The sequence below is a fragment of the Malus domestica genome, chromosome 02, assembly GCF_042453785.1.
Source record: "Malus domestica chromosome 02, GDT2T_hap1".
Lineage (NCBI taxonomy): Eukaryota > Viridiplantae > Streptophyta > Magnoliopsida > Rosales > Rosaceae > Malus > Malus domestica.
The window spans coordinates 31743304-31769184 of NC_091662.1; the positions used below are offsets into that span (position 1 = coordinate 31743304).

Here is a 25881-nt window from a genome sequence, read left to right on the forward strand (position 1 = left end):
CGTAAACTTCCATGCTCTTGCCAATCTATTCGACGAACATTGAATTGACCAGTCTTTGATAAGTCGCTCCTGCATTCTTTAGGCCGAAGGGCATGACTTTATAGCAATATAGTCCACTGTCAGTAGTGAAGGCTGTGTGTTCTTGGTCCGGAGGGTTCATGAAGATTTGGTTGTATCCTGAGTAAGCATCCATAAAGCTCAGAAGTTCACACCCTGCCGTAGAGTCTATAAGTCTGTCTATGAGAGGAAGAGGAAAGATATCCTTCAGGTATCCTTTGTTTAGGTTGGTGTAATCGACACACATTCTCTACAAGAACTTTTGGAGCAGGAGACTTTCCTTGGTTAGATTCTTCTTAACAAGGACAACATTTGCTACCCACGTTGGATAATTGACTTCACGGACAAAGCTTATGCCTTTGAGTTTTTCAACTTCTGCCTTCATTGCCTCGTACCGTTCAGCGTCATAAGATCTTCGCTTCTGTCTCACTGGCTTGGTCTTGGGTTCAATACTTAAGCGATGACAGATTATATCGGGAGAGATGCCTGGCATGTCCTCGTATGACCAGGCGAAGACCTCAGTGTTCTCTTGCAAAAAGGAGATCAATGCCAACCAACTGAGTGGTGACAAGGTGGTACCAATCTTCACTATGCGATCCAAATAATCTTTTGAGATAGAGACCTTCTCCAACTTTTCAGCAGGTTATGCTTGCTGGGTGAAAGAGTCATCTCGATGATCGTCGGGTTGACTGTTGCCACCGTGAAGATCCAAGTTGGCTTCATCTGGGCTGGTCTTTATGACTTGGTCATGTATAAAAAGGGTTTCCTTGGGCACATGCAGGTGCTGTTGCTTGACTGAAGTGTTGTAACATGATCGTGCACTAAGTTGATCTCCTCTGATGTAACCATTGCCATAGGGGGTTGAAAATTTCATCAACAACATATGTGTGGATACCATGGCCTTGAGATCATTGATGCATGTGCGTCCGAAGATGACATTGTATACCGTTGGGCAATCAACCACCAGGAAATTAGTGGTAATGGTAGTTGTGTAAGGGCCTGTACCAATGGTGAAAGGTAAGTGTATGCTCCCCAAAGGTTGCACGATATCACCGGAGAAGCTTATCAAAGGGGAAATCAAGCGGTCGAACAAGTGTTCAGCTACATTAAGTGCCCTGAAAGCTTCAGCAAACATGATATTGACCAAAGCCCCCATGTCTACCAGAATTCGTTGTACTTCAAAGTTGGCTATGTGAGCTTCCACGATCAATGGGTCGTTGTAAGGGTAGATGATACCTCTTTCTTCCTCAGGGTAGAAACATATTGAATCCCAGTTAGGTTTTTAATACTTACCTCCCCTGATGTCTTCCACGTGAAACACTTGGTGGCAAGACCTTAAAGCTCATTCACTATTTTTCATGGCCCTGTTGGAAGATTTAGATATGGGTATGCCACCACTTATGGAATATATCATATTTACCTGGTGTTGGTTAAAGTTACCCCTTGGAGGGTGAATAAGGAATCGATCAATTTTTCCTTCACGTGCCAAAGCTTCAATATGATCACGAATGGTGATACACTTCTCACCGTCATGGCAGTTATGCTCGTGGTAGCAGCAAAACGTGCCCGTGTTCTTCGTGGGCTTGTAATCCAGGTGCCTCGACTTTTGCTTCAGTATCAAGTGTGCTATGCTGGGGTAAATGGCCACGCATGTGGCGTTCAAAGGTGTGTATGCCTCATACCTCGGGGTAGGGGCTGTCCTAACACGTGCTTGACCCACTGTGTTGACTGCTTAGGGTCGGGGATTATCATGGCGATACCCTTGGTTATCGTGGTAGTGTCTTTTACTCTTTTTACTAAAATGAGACTGGTAAGGATAGAAATCTTTCCTTTTGCCCTGAGATTGATATGTCTGTTGACTTGGCAAAGTATTAAGTAAGGTAGGGGGAGGCACTGCTGCCGTTTAGAAGGTCGAGGTCTTCTCATTTGGTTGGATCTGGCTTCCACTCCCTACTTGCTGATAATGGGTGGTTGTGAGGGGTTTCCCTTAATATGTCCTTGCTTCGGCGGAGGCATGGTTGTAAGCATGTGCCATCACCTCAGAGTAAGTCTTCCAAGTGTTGGCATTGATCATGTACTTGAAGAAACAATCACGTAGGCTTGCCGTGAAGGCCTTGAGGGCGATCTTGTCATCTGCCTCAGCGCAGCGAGAATACTCATGGCTGAAATGACCAGCATACTCTCGTAATGACTCGTCTGGCTTTTGGTGAATAGTGTACAAGTCATCTGCAGAATGTAAGCGATCGGTCTGGAAGATGTGTTGAGAGATAAACAGTTTCCTCAGTTCCTCAAATAAGTCTACTGTCTCAGGTGGAAGACGGCAATACCAGTTTAGAGCTCCGCCAGAGAGGGTGGAGGGGAAGAGAAGACATCGCTCTTCGTCGGTATGCATCCGATACGCCATGGTGGACTCAAAGAGGTTAAGGTGTTCAATTAGGTCCTTCCTTCCAGTATAGAGTTGTAAACCAAGCTTTTGTTTTGTCTTCGCTTGAAATAGGGTGTCAATGATCCTCTTTGTAAGGGAGCCAGGCCTGGGTTGGTTCCAGTCAGGTATCTCGGCCTAACCTTCGGCCTTCAACTTGTTTACTTCCTCAAGGAGCTGTAGGACAAAAGGGTCTTGAGTGGAGTCATGTACTACTGGGATTTTCTTTCGTAAGTCTCCATCGCCTCTTTGAAGTAGGAAAGTTTGAGCAAGGGCGTGTGATTTTTCCTTGGACTTGCCGTACTAACTTCTAGGGCGAGTCTGTCGGAATACCTCAGAGTCTCCTGTACCTTCATGTTCCTCTAGGACATGTCATTCCTTCCCTAGATTAGCAGCTGGCCTGGGTCGTGGGAGGGGACCGAGTCTTTCAGAAACCCTTAGGTCATTGATCTTCGAGCATATGTGGATGGGATTCTCTCGACATTACTTTAGGAAGTCTCGGCAGTCACCATAAACGGCTTTTGATCATTCCAACCCTTCTGCAAGAAGGTGTCTTCCTCCACTTATCTTGCTTCAGGTCGAAGCAGCTGGGTTGAGAGAAGTCTCATGTTGATCAATGTTTTGATGATTAGCTCGCTCCTCATAAGGATACCCGTGTCGAATGAAGGTGACCCTCCGTGTTGGGGGGCACCCAGATGATGGTTGATATCCACAGGGGCAATAAACTCGCGTGTTTGAGTACGCATAGTTTCGTGGAGCATCTCAAAGAGCTTCTCATACTGCTCCTGGAGGACCTCATTCTTCATTGCTATCTTGTTGTTTTGAGCTTCTAGCTCATCGACTTTAGCTTGAAGAGCAATCATTTTTCCTTCATTCTTTCGTTGCTTCGCACTAAGTGCAAAAGGGGTGTCATTCTGTGTGATGTGGCTTCCTTCGCTCCCCATGTTGGAGAGGGATACCTGATCAAAAGAGAGTGTACGAATGGTGAAAACTAGCTTGACAAAGCTGAAGAGAGTGGGAATAAGTGTCGTTCCCATAGAAGGCGCTAAATGTTGATGCACAAAATCAGTGAAGACTTTGGTACAACAGAAAATGTTAAGTTTGTGACCTTCACTAGATTGCTCCGGTCACTAGTGTGGATAAGTATGTAAATGGATAGGGACAGGGAAGCAAACACAAGATGTACGTGGTTCACCCAGATTGGCTACGTCTACGGAGTAGAGGAGTTCTCATTAATTGTGAAGGGTTTACACAAGTACATAGGTTTAAGCTCTCATTTAGTGAGTACCAGTGAATGATTTAGTACAAATGACATTAGGAAATATTGTGAAAGAATGATCTCTATTTATAGAAGAGAGTTTCTAGTTTCATTCTGACATCGTGTTGTGATTGGCTTCTGATGTTGACACGTGTCGCGCTATGATTGGCTTCTGATGTCGACACGTGTTGCGCTGTGATTAGCCTCCTGGTTGGAGGGAAACTCTTCTGGGTCCTTGAGGGTATAACGTTGACCGGTGCTCAGTAGTTTCGGGATTGGTCAAGTATGGTACAAACAACATTAAATTAAAACTCCTAAAGAGTTTATTATATCAAATTAGGACTCCTGAAAAGTCAAGAAAGATTATAAAGTGTTGAGAGAAATATTGTCTCGAGCTGCAAATCGAACAATCTACCAACACGAATCTTATCCATGATGTCTATGATATTAAAAGAACCATATGGATTGAAGATTATGAGTTGAATACTCAAATGATGTAGACACTAAGAAAGATCATTTATCTTCGTGAGTGTAAAGATAAATTAATGTTTGGTCCAAAAGTACCACATCTTAGTGAAGTATATGCTTTATTGTATTTGGCACAATACACTGAATGAAATAAAGCTTATCTATTAATATCTCCGAGAAATTACAGATATGTGCATACACATGAGTTAAAATAAACAAACGGGATGGAGCCTTCACAAAGGTTGCTCATGTGAAGCCTTAGTACTCGGAAGTACCCCATAATGAGGAGGCACTGGAGATTGATCATGTGGCACCCTAGTACTCAGCAAAACACTAGAAGGGGAAGGCATTAGTTGCTTTCGAAATCTAGCAACGAACCTTTGGTGATCACTTTGAGTCCGACTTTCAGATTCCTGTACCTGGTCGAGCTTTCTTTTCATGCTCATAAAGTAATTATTTGCAAGCACGTGTAACACTCTATTTTTGTGCTTGAGCTATCTGATCTCTTGTTTAAGACTTGCCACCATAGCCATCAATGATTCAACTTGGCAAGTTTAAGTAAGTAGGCGTTGGCCCATATTGGAAATAGAGCCAGCACACTGAACACTGAGAGTCAAAGAGTCTTGAACGGCCGACTCATCAGACCATTTTGAAAGGATTCTATTATCCTTTGAAGTGAGAAGATTCCTAGCTACCACAGTAGCGGTTATGTTATTCTTCATCACAAAGTCTCCAACTGTAAGAGGACCATTAGAAGATTAGAAGGACGAGCGTCATATGTTATCCTGACACTGCTCGTCTGTATCACTCCTAAAACTCAAATCTAAGCAAATGTTAGATGGGCAAGCCATTTTCAGAAATGATAAAAAAAAAGGTCAAATAAAATCTCAAAAGTGCAAGAATGGGAAATTTTCTACAGGCAGCAACTTTCTGAGCATACTCTTAAACACAATTGATATCTCTATAAAAGAAAGGGCAACAGAGCTAATTGTTCAGAGATCGAAGAGGCACCGCTCTCCAAATTTCAAAAGCCAGATTTTCCTGAATAAAGTTCGTTGGCATTTTTCAGATGCAATCTTAACTTTTTTTGCTATAGTGTGCAACTTTGTCAAAGATCTCTGACAAAGTTGAAAACGCGTAAATCTTACTATTCTAATTACACCACAGTTGCTGACAAGAGTAAAGGCACAACACCACTACCTGCTATTGGGGAAATCCCTATATATGTCGACCTTCATCGTCCATGGCAAGGCACACATCCAAAACTCCTAAATTTCTCTTATCTTCGAGAATGCATCTTCAACATGAAGGATGATTCGTGAAAAACATGTTCATTTAAGCAACATCTATAGCATGCAATTAACAATTAAAAGGCGGAATCATGCTTGCATGCACTTAAAAACAAAACATTAACCATGAAATTCAAAGCCTAGTAGATTGGTGAACCAAGACTCAACTCAAATCAAAGTGAGTTGAGAAATTTATACCTTTGTAGATTCCTCTTTGCATAAGCAAAGGCTAATCACCCAAAGAGAGGGCCTTCATTCCTTGCATCCTAGATCTATGGATTTGGATGGATAAAATGGTTTTCCAAGTTCCCAAAATTGAGAACCTCTAAGTCTCTACACCAAGGTAAGATTGATGAAGAAATGAGTGACCTTGGAGGAGAAAGATTACTAGCTAATCCCCTCCAAGGGGGCCGGCCTCTTAGAGAGAAAAGGGAGAGATATGTTCTCTCAAATTCTCTAAAAGAAACCCTAAATGAATTTTGGCTATAAAGTCATATTTATACCTTAATTCATTGGAGTGGCAAACTTGTAAATAAGTCCAAAACCCACTCCTTTAACTAAATGGCCGGCCATAGGGTTTCATTGGGCTTTTAAGGCCTTTGTGAATTATTCGTCATTAAGTTGTCATACAACTTAAGTCAATGGGCTTGACGTTCGAAGCCCATTGGGCCTTGAGGCCCAAAACTAACCCGTGGTCTTTTAACGAACTTGATTCGTTTGATTAATTAACATATTAATTAATCCTTGCCATAAATAATTAAACCATTTAATTATTCTTACTCATCTCCATTGTTTCTTCAATCTCTGCCTTACACGGTGTACGATCCATTAGGTTCCTTTTAGCGAGGCAGTGGGCGATTAGAACACTTTCAAATCGATTGTGAATTGAAACTTACTTTCAATTCTCCCTTTAGTGATTATACACGTTTAGGGCTTCCACAAACCATGAGTGACACCTAGCAGCATATCATGGTTACCCAAGCTAATCAGAAGAGGTGGAGAACCTATTCAGTTTAGGATTACAAATGCAATACGGTCTTTCTCTAATACAATACTCTTGACCACATTGTTTGGTTTGATAGTTTATTCATGTCTACTATCCAATGTGATTCGTGTGCTTATATGATTACTTTGAATGTGATTTGGAACGCCTTCCTAAATCTCATTCATACTCTGGCCAGAGATTCTTAATCATATCATAGAGTATTCTCCCTCAAACGGTTTGAAGGTTAGAGATCCCTTGTTGCGCATTTAATTGCCTCCATGGCTAAGTGGCTTAACCCCAACTATGCCGTGGACACCCTCCTGATGGAGTGACTTTTGACATAATCAAAGATCAAGGACTTAACCACAAGACAACTATGATGCCTCAGGTTAAATGACTACTTTGCATTATCCCAACCATGAGTTCTCATGTGACATGAATATGAGAACTCTTCGTTGATCGTGTTCAGTGAACTCATTCTCTATTGAGCACCTACGTACTTGTCTTGATGTCGCACACACCAATGACTCGAGACTAGTCACTATCCCTGAGAGAAGACACAACACGTACTGATCTTAACGGAATGTCAATGCCCAATTGGCAATCCTATGATCAGGAACGTTTAGGATATGTATACGAAAGAATGGTCTCATGAATCTAACTTCTTTAGATTGCATTCTCCCAATCACATATTCCTTGGACTTATCGTTTAAGCATATAACATGTATATGAGACGGCTTAAAACAATAATCTTTGCCCTTTATATTTAAACTACATTAGTTTAACTTGTGAAATGTCCGTAAAGTATCATCATATGATTGGTTTTAGGGCACATTTCCAACACAACAAAGCATCTCGAAATACTAAATTTTCTTCCTCTCCGAGAATACCTCTTCAAACAAGTCACACCAGAGCAAGAGTATCTCATATCTTCAGAGACGAGAGTAAAAGTATCTCATATCATGCAATCTCCTTGTCCTTTCCTTTTTCCTTGTTCTTACCTGCAAAGACAAAGATAAAGAAAGTAATATGTCGGAACCTCCATTCCAACTCCCGGTAAGGAACTGACTGCCTGGAACCTTTCCTGATTGCTTACCTAGTATTGATCTCGAGTAGCCATCTTTAACTGTTGTTGGAGCTGGGTCTCCAGTCACCAAGAAGTGATAAACCATCCAAATGCAAGGGTTGCATTCCACTCCTGCATCAGAAGGCAAATACTGCAGGAAAATATGCCACACATGCATGGGGGAAAACCAGGAAAAATACTACTTAAGCAAGGGGAACAAGTAAGGCAAGTGAAAATGATACATTGAATTATGTGGAGACAAGCGCAACAAACACGTGCTGATTCATCCCCGACAAAGCCGAAGATCACTTGCCACCTAAAGCTTCTCACGATACAACTTCATTCAAGATCAAGTTTCGAAGGTCCTTGAAGAAATCACAAGTCCAATTCAAGATCAAGTGTCCACCACCTTTGAATTAAATTTAGCTCCAAATAAAAGAAGTAAATTCAGACCTTTGAAGGAAGTCTAGCAGAAGGCCCTCCAGCCCAATTCAAGAACAATCCTATGGAAAGTTAACAACAAGTAAAGCACCTCTTTCAGCAACTCTTTTTGCTAAAAGACTGAAGCAAAATGATCAACGATCAGCCTAAATGATTTGAAATCAGGGGGAGATACTCATCAGGGGAGCATTCAAAACAAATCAAGATTTTAACGAGTCAATCGAAGACTTATGGCCATCCAAGAGGGAGTGTTGTAGAACAGTGGATGTCCACTCAAATAATTAAATAATTAGCCCGTCCTTTTGGTTGCTGAAGCTTGCTACACACTACTCTCATTTTCTATATAAATACAAACCCCACACAACATCAAAGTGGGAAGACTCATGGGAGAGATAGGAAGGAAGAAAAAGGAGAGAAAAGAAAGGAAGAAGAAAAGGAGATGAAGAGAGAAAGAAGAAGAAGAGGAGATGAGATAATGGAGAGAGTTATCTTTGTACTATTATTATTTTAGATTATAATGAAAGCATCACTGCTGCCCCGAGGATGTACTCCAGTCACACTGACTGTAAAGGAACCTCGTAAATTTTGTGTCTTGTTTATTTATTCCACTGCACACACCGTCGATTTTACAACAAGAAGTTGACATATTGTATATATTATTGACTTTTTAGTCAAAATGATCTTTGAAATTAACATAACTCCTCACTTTGATTCTTGATATTTGAAATCGATATCTGCGTTCGTCCACTATCAACTATTTTGATCAATGAAAATTTTTGTTAAATACTAAACAAAATACCCTCAATTGAATAAACAATGAGCCAAAATGATTTGAGAAAAATTGAGTGTATTTTTGTCATTTTATATTTATGTAATGGTGTTTTTTCAATGACGGACTAAAATAATTGATGGTGGACAAACCCATGAACCAGTTTTATTGATTTCAAGTTTCAAAGATCAAAGTAAAAGTTAGGACAATCTTTATTTGATGTTGGACTCTATTGTTCAACACTAACTTCCTAAATTTTTTATAGGCGTATTGTGTATTAGTGGAAAGCCACCAATGTCTGGTTTTCCAACCTAAGAAGTATAATCTGAGTTTTTGAGCCGAGAATTATTGCCATAGGGACCAAAACTAAATTTTTTCCAAGAAACAAAAAACTCAAAAACTTAAAACCTGATGGAGACGGCTTGAATTCGTTCTTGCTATCGGAAACAGAAAGGCGTGAGTGTGAGAAAAGAGCAAGAGACAGGGAAGGGAAAGAAGAAGAATAAGATGGGATCGTAGCGTGAAGCTGCAATCCCCGAATGGGCGTTAGAGCCTTGCATCATGGGCATAGATGAAGCTGGTTGTGGCCCTATTTTATGTCTCTACTCTACTTTCTTCCACTTTCTATACATATTTCATTGATAAATTTCATCCACTAAAAACAATGTTAACAGGTCCAATGGTGTACAGATGCTTGTACTGTGCTCGCTCGTACCAGAATACTTTCTCATCTTTGAACTTTGCAAGTTTAACTTCTTCCTTTGACACGCCCCAATCCCGATATTCCCCAAATACCAGGATAGGCACGTGCTGGCTGACACCCGAGGGTGACGAAAACCATTTATTGAGTGCAAATGCTGAAAACAAGGGATAGATAAAACTTGGAAATATAAAAGAATAATGAATATGCATTTAAGGAATGTGTTCAGAGCATACAACTAACCAGAATACTAAAAGAAATAATATAAATTGAACGATCAAAGGAATAAGTTCTACACCAAGAGGACTCGAAGATGCCGCTACGGAAGTGCCTTGACGCCGGGATTGTATGCCTCGATTCTAAGTCCTGAATGAGGGTGCAAAACAAATAATAAAACAGTTATCAAGATACTAACCCCCACAGTTTATAAAAAGAAAACTACTAGCATAATAAGTGATAGTTTTACTGAAAACCCTAGCATGCCAAAAACATCTTAAAAGACATATCGCGGAAAAACATCTCGGAAATCAAAACATCAATCGTCTTACAGATCGTCTCGTAATCGCGGTCTGCGGCCAGTAAAATCACTGAATAAATATAACTCTCGGCCTATACTAGCACCATGGTCTCTGTGCCCGTAGCCAGAGATTACCAACTCTCAGCCCAATGCTTGCTCCGTGTCCCTCAGCCCGTAGCTAGGGATTATTTCTCCCAGCCTAACTGCCAACACCAGATCCTCGCCCCAGGCGGCATAGTGTCCACTAGGTATGCACAAATAATTACACCTCTAAAAAATAACCACTTCATAATATAAAGTCATATATCGTCTATACTATAAAGAGGGGTTTCTAAAACATGTTCTAGTATTCTATCGTCATCCATAAGATAGTCTACCAGTTCATGGTTTTTATAAATAAAAAATGCGATATATCAAACTATAGCTTAATATAGGCTAATAATTAATTCCTCACCAAAAACGAGACGATAAACAACATATTCCATAAACATGCTTAACATAAAATCAGTTCATAAACTTGTAAGGCATGCTATTCATTTATGCAATTAAACTATGAAATCATGTAATTTTAGAAGGGGTCCACTCACCATACACCGATGGTGCCCAGCTGTACCAAAAAGGAATAACGGGATCACCGCCAATTATTGCACCTAATCACATAAATGGGGTACCTTTAGTCAAATTCTATTCAAACGATTGAATTTGGGAAAACGGACTTCAAAAACAGGTCTAGTACATCGAAATTAACCTAGGAGAGGTCCCAGATGAAACCTCGAAAAGTCAACTCTAAAAGTCAAAGTTGATCGTTGACCGGTCAAAGTCAACACTGACCGTTGACCGAGTCAACAGTCAAAGGTCAACTGGGTCTGGGCTTAGGGTTTGGATCTGGGTTGGGCCGAATGGGCCCTAGGGGTTTTGAGTTTAGAGGGTTTAGGGAAATATGTTTAGGATGTTGGATTTTTTGGAACAATTAAATTAAAATAAAAACAAACTGGGCTTAAAGGGAGACCCGAGTTCCTCCCGGCCCTAAGGCTGGAAGCCAAGGGTTTTTGGGTTGAAGAAAGAACAGGCCAAATGCCCTATTAGGAATGGCTCGAAGGCCTTTGGGTCTTAAAACAATTAAAACAACCAAAATTAAATAACTAAACTGAATGGGAAAAAGGTTTTGGGCTAAGCTCACCACGGGCCTAAGGCCCGAGTGTTTTGGAAACGGCCTGAAAGGCTTGGGTGCACCGGAGAAGAACGTCGGAGCTTCTATAGCTCCGACCGACTGCAAACAACGACCCTAGGCTCTGATCTAGGTACCAAAATGAAGCACAAGACAAAGGGAGTAATTTTATACCTTCCTTTTTCCGTAGAACGACCGGAGATGACCGGAAAATCCCTTAACTCACACGGGTTCGCCGGAGACGGGTGAGCTCTCCTCCGAGTCGATTTCGAGTTAAACCTTGCCAACCACATGAAAATCTCTCAATAATCGAACTCAAGCATCAATTGAAAACAGAAAGATAGAATCCCGAGGCTCACCTAGCCGGAAAAACACGAAAATCTCGTCGGAGAGTTTCTGGGTTTTTGTCCTCGCAGCCACGAGAAAGAGAGAGAACAAAGGACGAGGAAGGGACAAGGATGGTGTTGGTGTCTCCCTCGCAGATGGTTGTGCAGCTGGGTGCAAGTGGGTGTGTGCGCGTGTGTGCTTCTCAGTGAAGAGAGGGAGAGAGATGAGAGCAGAGATAGAAAGAAGAAGAGGAAGTCACGGGGTAGGGGACAGAGAGAGAGATGAGGTTTGTTAGGGTGCTGCCACGTGGCAATTTGTGGGAGTTTAGGAATCTAGATAAAGGGTCCAGATTTAGTCAAGCTAGGGGACCAAAATGATAAATTCAATAAAACTTTGGGAAATTATAAAATTACATATAAATTCGGGGGAGGGATTTAACATCCTCCTTTTCTTACTTTTTAATTTAGATTTAATAGGTTCTGGGTTTTTTTTTTTTTTAATTTCATTTTTCCCAGCTTGGGAGATGGTTATGTTTATTATTTTTGTTTAATTTATATAAATTGTTAGCCTTTTCAGAAAACAAATATTGATATATGCCAACTGTTTAGCTATAGACTTCCACACAAAGCAAGCAAAGAAATCAATGTGGTTCTACTTTATTGCTTATGAACTTCATGAGATTCTCGTCGATTTTATGGATACTAGTTTTAAGCCAACTTGAACTTTGTGGACCTATTTCACATGAAATTTAAGGTTGATTAGGCTTGTGCTATGTTCATGCCGGACTCTAACTATGATGTAGAGCAAAATGTTGTTGGATGCCTTAGGATCAATTAATTGGTGAAGCGACCTTTTCATCTGCACAGTTCTACTTAGTGTACCATGCTTACTCTAATTTGGTACTTTGGAGTGAATGTCACTTTCCCTGGAAATTCTGAGCTCTTTGTGTTTGAGTATTGCATCAGAAATCATATCCCTCCCTGTGTTTTTAATCACGTTTTGCTTCCTGCAGATTCAAAGACATTGAAGGAAGAGAAGAGGGAGGAATTGTTTGAGAATTTGAATGCTGATGAATCCATTGGGTGGGTTGTTGATGTCATAGATCCAAGGGAACTTTCGGCCAAAATGCTAAAGAAGTTAGTCGTGACGTGGATACTTTTTCTTATGTCAATCGTAGGCCAATGTTTTCTAATCTGACTTCTTTGGTTTGTTTTGAGACAGACGTAAGATAAACCTTAATGAAATATTACATGACTCTGCAATGGATCTTGTTACAAAGGTCCTAAACATGGGAGTTCTTCTAACCGAGGTAGACTGGTTGTAGCTTAAAGAGATTAATGGTGATGTACAAGTCTTTTTATGCATATGCATGCCTGTCTCAGCTCCCAAATACTTACGAATTGATCTGACAACATATTTTTTATGAACAAAAAAAGGAGTGCATGTTCTTGACTCTATAACACAAAACTATTGTGAGATATAGTTTTCTGTTGTAAGATCCTAGATTATCTGCTGACGGTAAACTTTTATACTAACTGACAGAATCTGTAATAGGATCTATTATTAGGTTAATCTAACAGTAAATATATAAAAAGAATATTAATAAAATAAAATAAACAAGAAGTACGCAATTTAGTAATTAGAATGAGACAATGAACAAGGTGAAGGCTTTTTTATTGGTAAGTTTCCCTTGTGCATCCTTGTGTATAAGTTACAATCCTGATTTAACTCTTCAATTTTCCCCAATCTTATCTAAACTTTTGTCTTCTATTTCTTTTTCTATTTTTTCTTCAATTCTTTATTACAAGAGACAGCGTTGCGTGAGCGGGTGCTCGAGGAAACAGCTGAAGAGTTGCATAAAGGCTTTGGTTCTGGATATCCTGGAGGTGAAACGTTTATGCTTTATTTATTTTAGTCCCCTTGTAAACATCATTTAATTACTGTACTATAAGGAACCTAGTTTCATTTTAACAGATCCGAATACAAAGGCATGGTTGGAACATCACAAGCACTTCGTTTTTGGATTCCCATCATTGGTCCGTTTCCTAAGGATTTCGTGATTGTGACTGTGCATCGTATATCATGCGGTCAGAAATCATTTTAAAATTAAATATAAATATTACCTAACAAAAATTTATTGCACGATTAATGATCACGATAACTAAATCTTTAGAATCCCTAGAAAAAAAGATCTGATGGGGATCTTTTCCCAAATGTATAGCTATCCCTTCAATTTTATTATAATTATAACAAAGGCTGACGTAAAATACTAGTAAAGCCTTTACTCCCAAAGCAGAGTTCACCTGGTAGGAGCTAACCCTGAATCCAGATTCCATATCTGATTTCTTCACATTGCTGTTCCTCCATCCTCAACCCAAATTCCAGATCTGATTTCTTCCAATTGTTGCTCCATTTTTAAAGTTTCAACTTCTGGCGGAACACAGAGGACAAATTTTGAACCCAAACCGCACAAATCACCTCAGAAGTTCGAACCCTAATCCCAGAAGTCAATGTCAGACTTCCCACCGGAGATACTGTTCGACATCCTATCACGCCTTCCGCCCAAGGATGTGATTCGATTCCTCTGCGTTTCCAAAGCTTGGAATGCCCTCATCCGCCACCACCGCTTCATCGAGGCTCATCTTCAACGCTCCATCCAAACCAATTCTTTTCGCACCATTTTACTCGAGTCGGAAGATGGCTCTCGCCCTTCAAATTTCTTTTCATCGGCTTTCGACGACAGCGAAACGTTCGGGCCAGTCGTCAAAATTGAGCAGCCGTTGAAATGCCCTGACGACTATACTGAGATATTGGGCTGCTCAATTAATGGTGTGGTTTGCGTTCACAACGGAATGCGTAAGAATCTTGCTTTGTGGAACCCGTCAATTCAAAAGTTCAAGAAGATTCCTCTCCCAACCTTTGAGGTTGAGCGGCGGCGATCCTCATTCTCGGCGATCCCTGAATATGGATTCGGGTACGATTCAGCTAATCACGATTATAAAATTTTGGCAATTGTGAATTTTGATCGGACGGATGATGCTTCTGTGCCTGTGAGCTCTCAAGTCAGTATCTATAGCCTAAAATTCAACTCATGGAAAAGGATTCCAAAATTGCCTTGCGATGGTTTCTATGTGCAGACGGGCGATGTGGTGTTTTTGAACGGTGCTATGAGTTGTTTGGTGCGGAAATCAGATTCATATAAAAATCGATGCAAAATTGTATCCCTTGATCTTGCCAGTGAGAAGTATATGGAGTTTGGCACCCCGGTGGGGGATGAGGATGACAATTTTATGATGAGTTTGAAGGTCTTGGGAGGCTCTCTATGTATTTGTGTTCATGAGTTTTGGCCAAAATGTGATATTTGGATTATGAAGGAATACGGAGTCACAAAATCTTGGACCTTGCTTTTTCCTTTTGAGAATGGAGGTATGGCTTATTCCAACAGATATTGCAAACCTTTGGTGTTCTCAAAGGAGGGTGAAATGCTTGTTCTTGTGAATGTAGAGCGGACTACCGTTTTTCGGTGTGATTTAAAGAAAAAGAGAGCCAAACAAGTTCGAATTTGTGGTCTGCCGACTTCCTTCAATGGAACCATTTGTGTGGGGAGCCTTTCTCTTCTTGACGGCGATCTGATGACTGTTGGAAGGCAGCAGTAAGTCCCTTGTATGTATAATTTCAAGCAGTGAATTTATCGATCTGGTAGTACAAGCAACAACAAAAGAAAAGATGATCCAAATATGTGAACTTGTGCGCTCCTTCCCTTATTCTAGGCTTATTGATCTTTGTATTGAATCCTTTTCTCATTATGGTAACAGTGTGTGTTAGTTTGTTAGTTTGCAAACTTGTGCTCACATCATAACATTATAATTCTATGTTTTCGTTTTGGTAGTTCTAAGTCTTTGTTTTATGTCTATCTGGTGTTATGGTGTATGCTACAATTTCATGCATCTAATAGACAATGTTCCTCACGGTCTTTGTTCTTGATGTCGATCTGGGAAGCGGCAGCGAGTTCCCTGTCATAACAAGTAATTTCCATAGAAGCTGGATTCATTCATGATTGCAAATGTGTTGTGGGAAATGACCAGAGACACGTCTGTAAAACGTTCCCTTTATGACTTGGGTTATCGGAAATAGTATAGTAACCCAGCGGGGTAGACAACCAAGGACGTGTGTGTATACCTTTTGTTTGCTGCTCACCTTTGCTTTTGAGTATGCCATAGCAGTTTGTCCTTGTGCTTGTACTGGGATCGGATGATGAGGCAGAGGCTGCTTCTTTGGTATTGATATGCTTTGAAGAAAAAAACTGCTTCTGCTGTGCTGTGAAAATAAGTTCATTTTTGCTGCTTCACGTTTTCAACTTTTTTTCACCCAAAACTGTGAAAATAAGCTGATTTCAAGTGTTTACCAAACACCTTTTGGAGCTCAGTTTTTTTTATACCCACTTTTTATAAGAGCACCTCAGTACCAAACCAGTACTTACTCTTTGTTGCCAAGTTAATGCAAATTTTCGGGAATTTGGGTGCCACTGATTTGGATACTGATTTTCTTTGTTGCCAAGGTAATGCTGATTTTCTGGATGATGGGCTCGAGTTTTTCGCTTCGGGTCTCAATCAATGAGAAGATGACAGTTTAGAGCAATTAATGTCAAGTTTACTTACATGGTATGCGAATAAGAATGAATGAGATACACGAGAGTCGGATTTAAAATCTTTCATAAGTGAGAGGAATACTACTAAATGTTAGTACTGCTGATGCACAAAATTGGGTGGACCTTGAGTCAACAAAAAGAGTGGTGAAGTGACCTTCGCAAGGGTGCTTTGGTCGTTAAGTAGAGATGATATGTAAAAAGATAAGGGTAGAGAAGTAGAGACGAGTGTACGTGGTTCATCTTAAGTTAGGTTACGTCTACAAGGTTAGAGATGCATTCAATTGATTCTTTTGATTGTTTAGATGATAATTTCCACACCTAAGTCCTTGTAAGGCGCGTTAAACTATAGTTTTTCTCAAAAATTGTCTACCTTAACATGCAATCTATCATGATTAAGCCATTAACATGTAGGATTCGTTATGTTCGAGAAAACAAGCGAACCAGGAAAATCATTACTTTGTGAAGCAATAATGTAATTTATCACACTTAATAACAATAAGCTAATTGGATTGTATTGATAGTTTAGCTTCAAAATCATCTCCAAATATTACTAAATGCAAAGCCCTATGCTGATACCCTATCTTCGTGGGAACAACACTTGGACTTGTAAATCACTTTACTACGACATTCTTGTGCAGTTGCAAGTTTACATCTAGTTAAAGTTGTTTTCTGGTTTGTTTTTGGCCCAACATTGTCCATCAACAATATGTAATAAATTGTTCAAACTTAATCATCTATTATTATTAAGCGTTGGATTTATCACAAAAAGACCCCGATAATATTAGAATTGGACATATAGTATATATTATTGGCTTGTTAGCTAAAATAGTTCCTGAAATTAGCATAATTCCTTAGTTTGATTTTTGAGATTTGAAATCGATCAAAGTGGTATCTGAGCTTGTCCACTATCAACCATATTGATCTATGAAAAATTATGTTAAATACCAAATAAAATACCCTCAATTTAATAAACAATGAGCCAAAATGATTTGACAAAAATTGAGGATATTTTTATAATTTTGTACTTATTTAATGGTATTTTTTTCAGTAATGGACCAAAATGATTTATGATGAACAAACTCAGAAATTAGTTTTATTTATTTCAAATCTCAAGGAACAAAATAAAAGTTACGACAATCTTTCTCCGATGTTGGACTCTATTGTTCAACACTAACCTTCCTAAATTTTTGATAGGCTTATTGTGTAGGGAACTTTAACGAAAAACTTCTGGTACTGTTCACTTTAACGAAAAACCAAATTTTTACACTAAAAAATAAATTTTGGTACTATTCATTATTCACTATTCACTTTACTCTTTATTTTATTTTTACCGTTAAAACTTAAAGTTTTCAAACGTTTTTCATTAGTTTTCTTATTATATGTATTAGTGGAAAGCTGCCAACGTCTAGTTTTCCAACCCAAGAAGTATAATCTGATTTTTGAGCCGGGAATTATAACCATAGGTACCAAAAAATAAAAATTTCCAAGAAAATAAAAAACTCAAAAACTTAAAACCACCGCTTGAATCCGTTCTTGCTGTCGGAAACAGAGAGGCGCGACTGTGAGAAAAGAGAAAGAGACAGGGAAGGGAAAGAAGAAGAAGAAGAAGATGGGATCGGAGCGTGAAGCTGCAATCCCCGAATGGGCGTCAGAGCCTTGCATCATGGGCATCGATGAAGCTGGCCGTGGCCCTGTTTTAGGTCTCTGCTCTACTTTCTTCCACTTTTTATGCATATTTCATTGATTAATTTCCTCCACTAAAAACAATGTCGACAGGTCCAATGGTGTACGGATGCTTGTACTGTGCCCGCTCGTACCAGAATACTCTCTCCTCTTTGAACTTCGCAGGTTTAGCTTCTTCCTCCTTTTCTTACTTTTTAATTTAGATTTAATCGGTTCTGGGATTTTTTTTTTATTTTCAAATTTCATTTTTCCCAGCTTGGGAGATGGTTATGTTTATTATTTTTGTTTAATTTATATAAATTGTTACCCTTTTCAGAAAACAAATATTGATATATGTTAACTGTTTAGCTATATGAACTTCATGAGTTTCTCGGCGATTTTATGGATACTAGTTTTAAGCCAGCTTGGTGAACCTATTTCACATGAAATTTAAGGTTGATCGGGCTTGTGCTATGTTCACGCTGGACTCTAACTATGATGTAGAGCAAAATGCTGTTGGGATGCCTTAGGATCAATTAATTGGTGAAGCGACCTTTTCATCTGCACAGTTCTACTTGGTGTCTTTCAACCATGTTACTCTAATTTGGTACTTTGGAGTGAATGTCACTTTCCCTGGAAATTCTGAGCTCATTGTGTTCGAGCATTGCATCAGAAATCATATCCCTCGTGTGTTTTTAATCCCGTTTTGCTTCCTGCAGATTCAAAGACATTGAAGGAAGAGAAGAGGGAGGAATTGTTTGAGAATTTGAAGGCTGATGAATCCATTGGGTGGGCTGTTGATGTCATAGATCCAAGGGAACTTTCGGCCAAAATGCTAAAGAAGTTAGTCCTGACATGGATACTTTTTCTTATGTCAATCGTAGGCCAGTGTTTTCTAATATGACTTCTTTGGTTTGTTTTGAGACAGACGTAAGATAAACCTTAATGAAATATCACATGACTCTGCAATGGGTCTGGTCACAAAGGTCCTAAACATGGGAGTTCTTCTAACCGAGGTAAACTCATTGTAGCTTAAGGAGATTACTGGTGGTATACAAGTGTTTTTATGTATATGCATGCCAGTCTCAGATCCCAAATACTTTTGAATTGATTTTACAATACATTATTGATGAACAAAAAAAGAAGACTGCATATTCTTGACTCTAAAATATAAAACTGTTAGTGAGATATAGTTTTCTGTTGTACGCTCCTGGATTATCTGCTGACGGTAAACTGTGTAATAGGATCTATCATTAGGTTAATCTAAAAGTAAATATATACGGAGAATATTAAATAAAACAAATAAACAATCAGTATGCAGTTTAGTAATTAGAATGAGACAATGAACAAGGTGAAGGCTTTTTTATTGGTAAGTTTTCCTTGTGCATCCTTGTGTATAAGTTACAATCCTGATTTAACAATTCAGTTTTCCCCAATCTTATCTAAACTTTTGTCTTCTATTTCTTTTTATATTTTTTTCTTCAATTCTTTATTACAAGCTTCTGAAGGGTTTATCCAAAACTTCCTCTCAATCAAGTAGTTCCTTGGAAATCAAGAGGCTTGACAGACTTGTCCTTTGGGAATTCAAAGCTAGTGTTGTTAGGTTATTCTTGAAAAGTTAGAAACCTAGAAAAGTGGTTGAAAATTTTAAGAATATATGTTTCAGGTTTATGTGGATACAGTGGGTGATGCTGAGAAGTATAGAGCTAAACTGTCTGATAGATTCCCAGCTGTCAAGTTTGTGGTTGCGAAGAAGGCTGATAGCCTATATCCTGTTGTCAGTGGAGCAAGCATAGTTGCAAAAGTAACTACCTTTACCTTGGGTAACTCTGCTGAAAGTCTCTGGCGAAGGTATTAATTTTAATTTTCATTCAATTATTCAGGTTACAAGAGACAGAGCGTTGCGTGAGTGGGTGCTCGAGGAAACAGCTGAAAACTTGCATAAAGACTTTGGTTCTGGATATCCTGGAGGTGAAATGTTTATGCTTTATTTATTTTAGTCTCTTTGTAAACATCATTTAATTACTGTACAATGAGCAATCTAGTTCCATTTTTACAGATCCGAATACAAAGGCATGGTTGGAACATCACAAGCACTTCGTTTTTGGATTCCCATCGTTGGTCCGTTTCAGCTGGGGTACATGCACTCCTTATTTCAAAGACATTGCGGAAGTCTTATGGTCAGTTCCCCTGAGTGTTCTTGACAAATTCATTTCCAAAATTATGTACTAGTTCATGTATGTGAATGTACCTGTTCATTTATAGACTTTTAAAATGTCAGTTGTATAAGTATGGAGTTGACATCGGTGATATTCCAGTGAAACCAAGCTCTGAACATACCTATGGTATAAAATCTGTATAGGTTGAAACCAGAATTTCGGATTTCTTGGTGGACATATTGGTAAAAATTAAAGAAGACAACAAAAATTTGCTTACATTAGGAATAAATGAAGTTCCTTGAAACAGTAACGGGATCAATTATGCATCAATAAACATGTAAACTTGCTGGTTCCCTTGTACATTGTTGGGTTTAAGTGATATTCAAATCTAAAAGGTCTTGGAGTCGAACTGGCTGCTATAATTGATATTAAAAAAGAAATATGTAAACTTTATAATTGATTTGTTTGTGCCTGTATCACTTGGTTGTTGTACAGCGAACTTTTATTCAAGCACGTATAAACGCACTTATGCACTTTCTATTTGATTTATGAACAACCTCCCAATCCTGGACATCTAAATAAAACAAGCAATCCTTGTAGATACAAATTGTCTGGTGAAGTTCTTGTGCATGCCAATTTAGATAGGATTTTGAAATTTTGAATATTTTTTCATAGGGAATCCGATGAAATGGATGAAGATGGTTCTAGCACTGCTAATGGCAAGCGGCAAATGAAACTAAGTAGTTTTGGTGTTACAACATCCAAGAGAAAGATTGAAGAAATTGAATCAAGTGGTAAAGGGCGCTGCAAATTTTTTCTTGCTCGTAAACTTGAGCAAGTTACTCAATTCTAAGTGAAAGGTTTGATGCTTTACTATTTGTGTTCTTGCTTCCCTCCACTTATCTGTCTTCCTTGATTCAAGTCAGAAAATCTTCCGAACTTTCATCGCTGTTATCATTAGTAAGAAATGCAAATGAAAAATTTAAACTGAATGAAGAGATTATTTATTTATTTTGAGTGAATGGTGACGAGAATTTGACTTAGTATGATGAAGTTTTTGTTTTTAACAAAATATCTGTATTGAGTCCATTGTATGGCAGTTTTGGAATTAACTTGCAGTGGTGCATTTGCCAAGAATTATTTAGTTCCGTGCACTTTGAAGACCATTTGGAAGTTGCCATCACGTAGCATACTTGTGTAAAATGTGCTATTGAAAGAAGCATTTCGAGTAATACTTGTATCTTGTCGTCTGCCTTAGATATCATTGACGCACAAGATGCGCATTCCTGAATTAATAACAGAGCGTTGTTTAGGCAATAATTCTTACCACAGTTTTCCCAACGCTTGTGGGAGTGTCAATCAAGAAGCCATATTACAGTTTCTGCACAATGCCAGCAAGAAATGCCACAAATTCGATTTAGTATTGGAAAGCTGTACATAGATGGACAAGAGATGTCCAGGTGGATGCAAACAAGGTGGGTGGTCCAATGCATTACTTCTTGCTGTTGGCGGCACCATAGTGGCTGTTATGGTGGCGATTACTCGCTCAACTTGCTGTGTTACAGGTATAAACGTAGATCCTTAGTGTGTATGAAGATCTGGACCTGCCGTTATTTCCATTCTCCTCAAAACCAATCGATCCACCAGCATTTGCATTTCCATGATTGCATCCATGTTCGAATTTGCTGCTGAGTGCTATTCTGCTACTGAAACTTGTCCAACAAAATAGACAAGTGAGTCTTAGTTATTTGGTATGGTATAAGTCATAGAATCTTCGATGCCTAAGATTTAGAGGATGAATGAGAATTCATAATTGTTTCGTGCCTTAGGAACAGTTACCTCTCAAGGTGAGCTTTTTGGGTGAGTTATGTGAATTGTTATCCCTCCTGTTAGGTGAATTGTAGTGGGTTTTAACTTTCAAGTCACCTATGAAGCTATGAATTCCAATGTATTAAAAGGTGAAGGCGTATGCGAGGTGTTCCATGGATAGCCCCGCCTAAGCATGGGGCGAAGCCTTACCAGACCTTAAATAATAAAGGACTGCTGAGAAAAATAGGGAAAATAGGAGACTCTTGTGGGTTTTAAAAATAAAAGAAAAACAAACTTGGCCAAAACGACGTCGTTTTGGGCTAAGTCGTTTAAAAAATTTAAAGAATTCCTCTTCTTCTTCACCGTCGTCTTCCTCGTGTAGACACTGCACACCCCTCAACCCTAAATAGAGCCATCGACTTCGATTACCTAGATAACAGAGCCATTCAACTTCGATTTCGGGTCGCTGATAGATTTAGGAACGCCTGCCAACCATCTTCAAGCTTGCCTTAGTCGCCTAGGCTTGCCTCGACCACGCCTGGGCAAGTTTTCGCCTACTCCAATTGGGCAAAGGCATTATCACCCCTGTCCTGCTCCAAAGTTGTCTAGGCGAGCCTCGGGGGGCGTCTTTTAAAACACTGATGAATTCACAACTTGACCCATTTTTGCCAAGTAAAACTTAGAATTTAACTTGGCTAAAAGGGATCGATCTAGGAATTTAGCACTTCAAAGATAAGGATAAGTGAAAACCAATTTCAATATTTGTCCACGACATTAAATAATTAATGACGTCATCACTTCTTTTGTGTTTTTTTTTTTTTTTTGTTAATGGGTCACTTAACGTTGGTGATCTAATAGATATTCAATTTTTAAAATGTTGAGGCCAACTTAAAATTATCCTAAACTACAAAAAAAAAAAAAAAAAAAAAACCCTTAAAACTATTCTAAAATGTTGGGTAATTAAACTTAACCCCATTTTTTAAGGGAAAAAAAAATAAAAGAGCCTCACAAATTTTTTATAAGGTAAAAACATTTGATGAACTTTTATTAATAATAATAAGGACAAAAAAGAAAGAGGTGGTGACATTTTCTTTAGTTGAATTTTGGTGGCATTTTTTTATATACGAGTAGGTCAACTGTTTATACATGATACGGTGACACGTTATGTATAAACAATTGACTTGTGTATAAATAATTAACCTAATTATTTATAAACTGTCATGCCAGGAAATTTCAACTTATTTATGAAAGTGTCACCGCCTCCCAAACTTCAATTTATTTACGAAAATGCTACCGTCATTTTTTTTCCTTATTACTAATCAATTTTCATCCAAGTATTTTAATTTTTTTTTATCATAAGGGATTTTCATTAAAGCTCATTTTTATAAAAACAACAATACATTTACATTAAGAGCGAAAGATTTAGTCTAAAAGCCACAATGAGTGACACATGATAAATTGATATGTAACCTGCAGTCCATGGGATTCTCACTTACCTCTCACTTACGGACCATAATACCACCGGGTGGCAACTTTCATCTGCATTCACACCACTTAGTACTACAGTCTAATAATATTTCTTTTTACTTGTAAATGAGAGATCTTAGGTTCGATTCTCGCCAAAAGCGAATTTGAATGACCTTATTGCTAGCATATTATGAGACTTAGCCCACTTCCCTCTCTAGTATAGATAATATCGTGTTAAAAATAAAAAATAAAAAAATAAAAAGCTTTGTACACAATCCAGCAGCCCAGCCAACCCAAAAACCTGAAAAGAAGAAACAGAAACTTTACAATAAGCTGGCAAGCAAGCTGAATCTGCTGCCGAATTTGTCTAATCAAATTCATCAAATATGCAATGAAACAATTTTTATTTCCAAAATATTGCAAATTTGGTCCAACTACTGCCGGAAGTTGCAAACGTTTCTTACGTTTTTCTTCTTCTTCTTCTTCATTGCCTTCCCACCCAAGGCACTTGGCCTCTCTCTTGCTCAAAAACCCAGCAAGCCACTCAGCCACCCAGCAAATCCACTCTCACATTCTCTCCTCCGGCTTATTCCTTTGTCACAATTTCACCTCCGCTTTTCTCCTCCTCATCAATACTCTCCTCCGCTGCTATTCCTCCGGCGACTTCCCTCACGAAGCTTTCGCCTTCTACAGACATGTCCGGCAGTATTCTCATTCTTTTGACTCCTTCACTTACTTCTTCCTTCTCCACGCCTCCATTGCCTTAAACTCCGTAATCCCAGGTGCCCAAATCCACGCCCTGACTCACAAACTAGGTTTTCATTTCCATGTCTATGTCCAAACTGCCTTGGTTAATATGTACGTTGCTTGTGGCTCTTTGGTACTTGCTCTCAATGTGTTTGATGAAATGCCGCACAGGAATTCTGTCACCTGGAATGTCATGATAACTGGTTTGGCCAAATGGGGTGAGCTTAAATTAGCTCGGTCTATGTTTGATCAGATGCCTGAGCCTACGGTTGTGTCCTGTACTGCTATTATTGATGTGTACTCACGGATGAATCAGCCCCAGGAGGCTGTGGCTTTGTTTCGGAGAATGGTTGTTGAAGATCTTATTGTACCCACTGGAATTACGCTTCTGGCCATATTCCCAGCGGTTTCTGTTCTTGGGGATCTTAAGATTTGCCAATCACTTCATGCTTATGGTGAGAAGAAAGGGTTTAATGCATCTGACATACGTGTTGCAAATTCCCTTTTGGACTCCTATGCAAAGTGCGGCTGTATAGAGAGTGCATCAAGATTTTTTGAGGAGATACCTGCCCAAAGGAAGAATTTGGTGTCATGGACGTCCATAATCTCCGGTTTTGCAATGCACGGAATGGGGAAAGAAGCTGTCGAGAATTTTGTAAGTATGGAGAAAGTTGGTTTCAAACCAAATCGAGTGACATTCTTGAGTATTTTCAATGCTTGCAGTCATGGAGGATTAATAGATGAGGGGCTGAACTTCTTTGGGAAGATGATCGACGAGTATGAAATTGCAGTGGATATCAAACACTATGGATGTTTAATAGATATGCTAGGGAGGGCAGGAAGATTAGAAGAAGCAGAAAAAATGGCTTTGGAGATTCCTTGCAATATTGTTAATGTTGTGATTTGGAGGACGCTTTTGGGTGCTTGTAGCTTTCACGGTAATGTGGAGATGGGCGAGAGGGTGACGAAGAAGGTACTGGAGATGGAGAGAGGATATGGAGGGGACTACGTGCTTATGTCCAACATCTTAGCTGGTGTTGGAAGGTATAGTGATGCCGAGAGAATGAGAAGCTTGCTAGATGAGAGGAACGCCTTCAAACTTCCAGGGCATAGTTTGGTCTAACTGGTGTTGAAGATGCACAACCAGGGTTGAGAGAGATTATAATGCTATGATAGCTCCTGCCACTGTTTGTGCTTCCTCGGAGATATCTTGTTTTATATGGAGCTCCTGCCGCTGCCCGTGGTCTTTCCTTCCACTCTCGTTTCAAAATAGCCAGCCATACTTTCCATCGAACACTACAATATAGGGCTACCTGTGAGATGGTGGGTATTATTAATGTCTCATTTTCCCTCCCCGACTTCAAATTCTAACAAAATCAAAGAAATATCATATTTGTTTATTATTACTAAACCATGATGCCTCAAACTCCACTCTCTAGAAAGGGCACTTTTGAAGACATTGTAGGTAATATGAACTAATGAAAGGGTGATGTCAAGGAGATCACATTTTGTAAGCCACATTTGAACCATCTCTTTAATAGAGAGAGTTTGATAGTCGGTCCCACCGCTATTAGAGAGGTGACTTACATGTGGTTTACAAAATGTGATCTCCCTGGAATTTTCCGTGATGAAAAAATGGCCTGCCAAATAGATGCTCAATACCAAAGTTGATATGACTGACCAAATCATCATTCATATAAAACGTCATATTAGGAGTTCATCATATGTCATCCCTAGTTTAAGCCCATTGTTCTCGTGTTGAGTCAGGTTAGCCTGACGTGTTGTATTTAAGATTTAAATTTATATTGTAGCTGATCATGTACGTGTTTTTTGGTTTGTACAAGTTGGTGATGTATTGTTCTCGTGTTTAGTCAGACCAGCCTGACGTGTTGTACCTAAGATTTAAATTTATATCGTAGCTG

At 39.1% G+C, this 25881-nt stretch overlaps 3 protein-coding genes and 1 pseudogene across 3 annotated transcripts; all 4 read left to right on the top strand.

The window, feature by feature from the left end:
- The first annotated feature begins 9262 nt into the window (after positions 1 to 9262).
- LOC103426953 (ribonuclease H2 subunit A-like) lies at positions 9263 to 12791 on the top strand (annotated as a pseudogene).
- A 904-nt stretch (positions 12792 to 13695) lies between these two features.
- LOC103426954 (F-box protein CPR1-like) lies at positions 13696 to 15435 on the top strand. The gene has a single exon (XM_008365033.4). It carries the CDS (start codon positions 13978 to 13980, stop codon positions 15121 to 15123), a length of 1146 nt encoding a protein of 381 aa, XP_008363255.3. The 5' UTR covers positions 13696 to 13977; the 3' UTR covers positions 15124 to 15435.
- A 2083-nt stretch (positions 15436 to 17518) lies between these two features.
- LOC103426923 (ribonuclease H2 subunit A) lies at positions 17519 to 20979 on the top strand. The gene is made up of 8 exons (XM_008365007.4): positions 17519 to 17815; positions 17892 to 17963; positions 18497 to 18620; positions 18706 to 18793; positions 19444 to 19581; positions 19661 to 19748; positions 19837 to 19957; positions 20612 to 20979. The coding sequence occupies exons 1-8, from the start codon at positions 17725 to 17727 to the stop codon at positions 20787 to 20789; spliced, it is 900 nt and encodes a 299-aa protein (XP_008363229.2). The 5' UTR covers positions 17519 to 17724; the 3' UTR covers positions 20790 to 20979.
- A 2523-nt stretch (positions 20980 to 23502) lies between these two features.
- Positions 23503 to 25370, top strand: LOC103408894 (pentatricopeptide repeat-containing protein At1g09220, mitochondrial). The gene has a single exon (XM_008347717.4). It carries the CDS (start codon positions 23604 to 23606, stop codon positions 25080 to 25082), a length of 1479 nt encoding a protein of 492 aa, XP_008345939.2. The 5' UTR covers positions 23503 to 23603; the 3' UTR covers positions 25083 to 25370.
- The last annotated feature ends 511 nt before the right edge of the window (positions 25371 to 25881 follow it).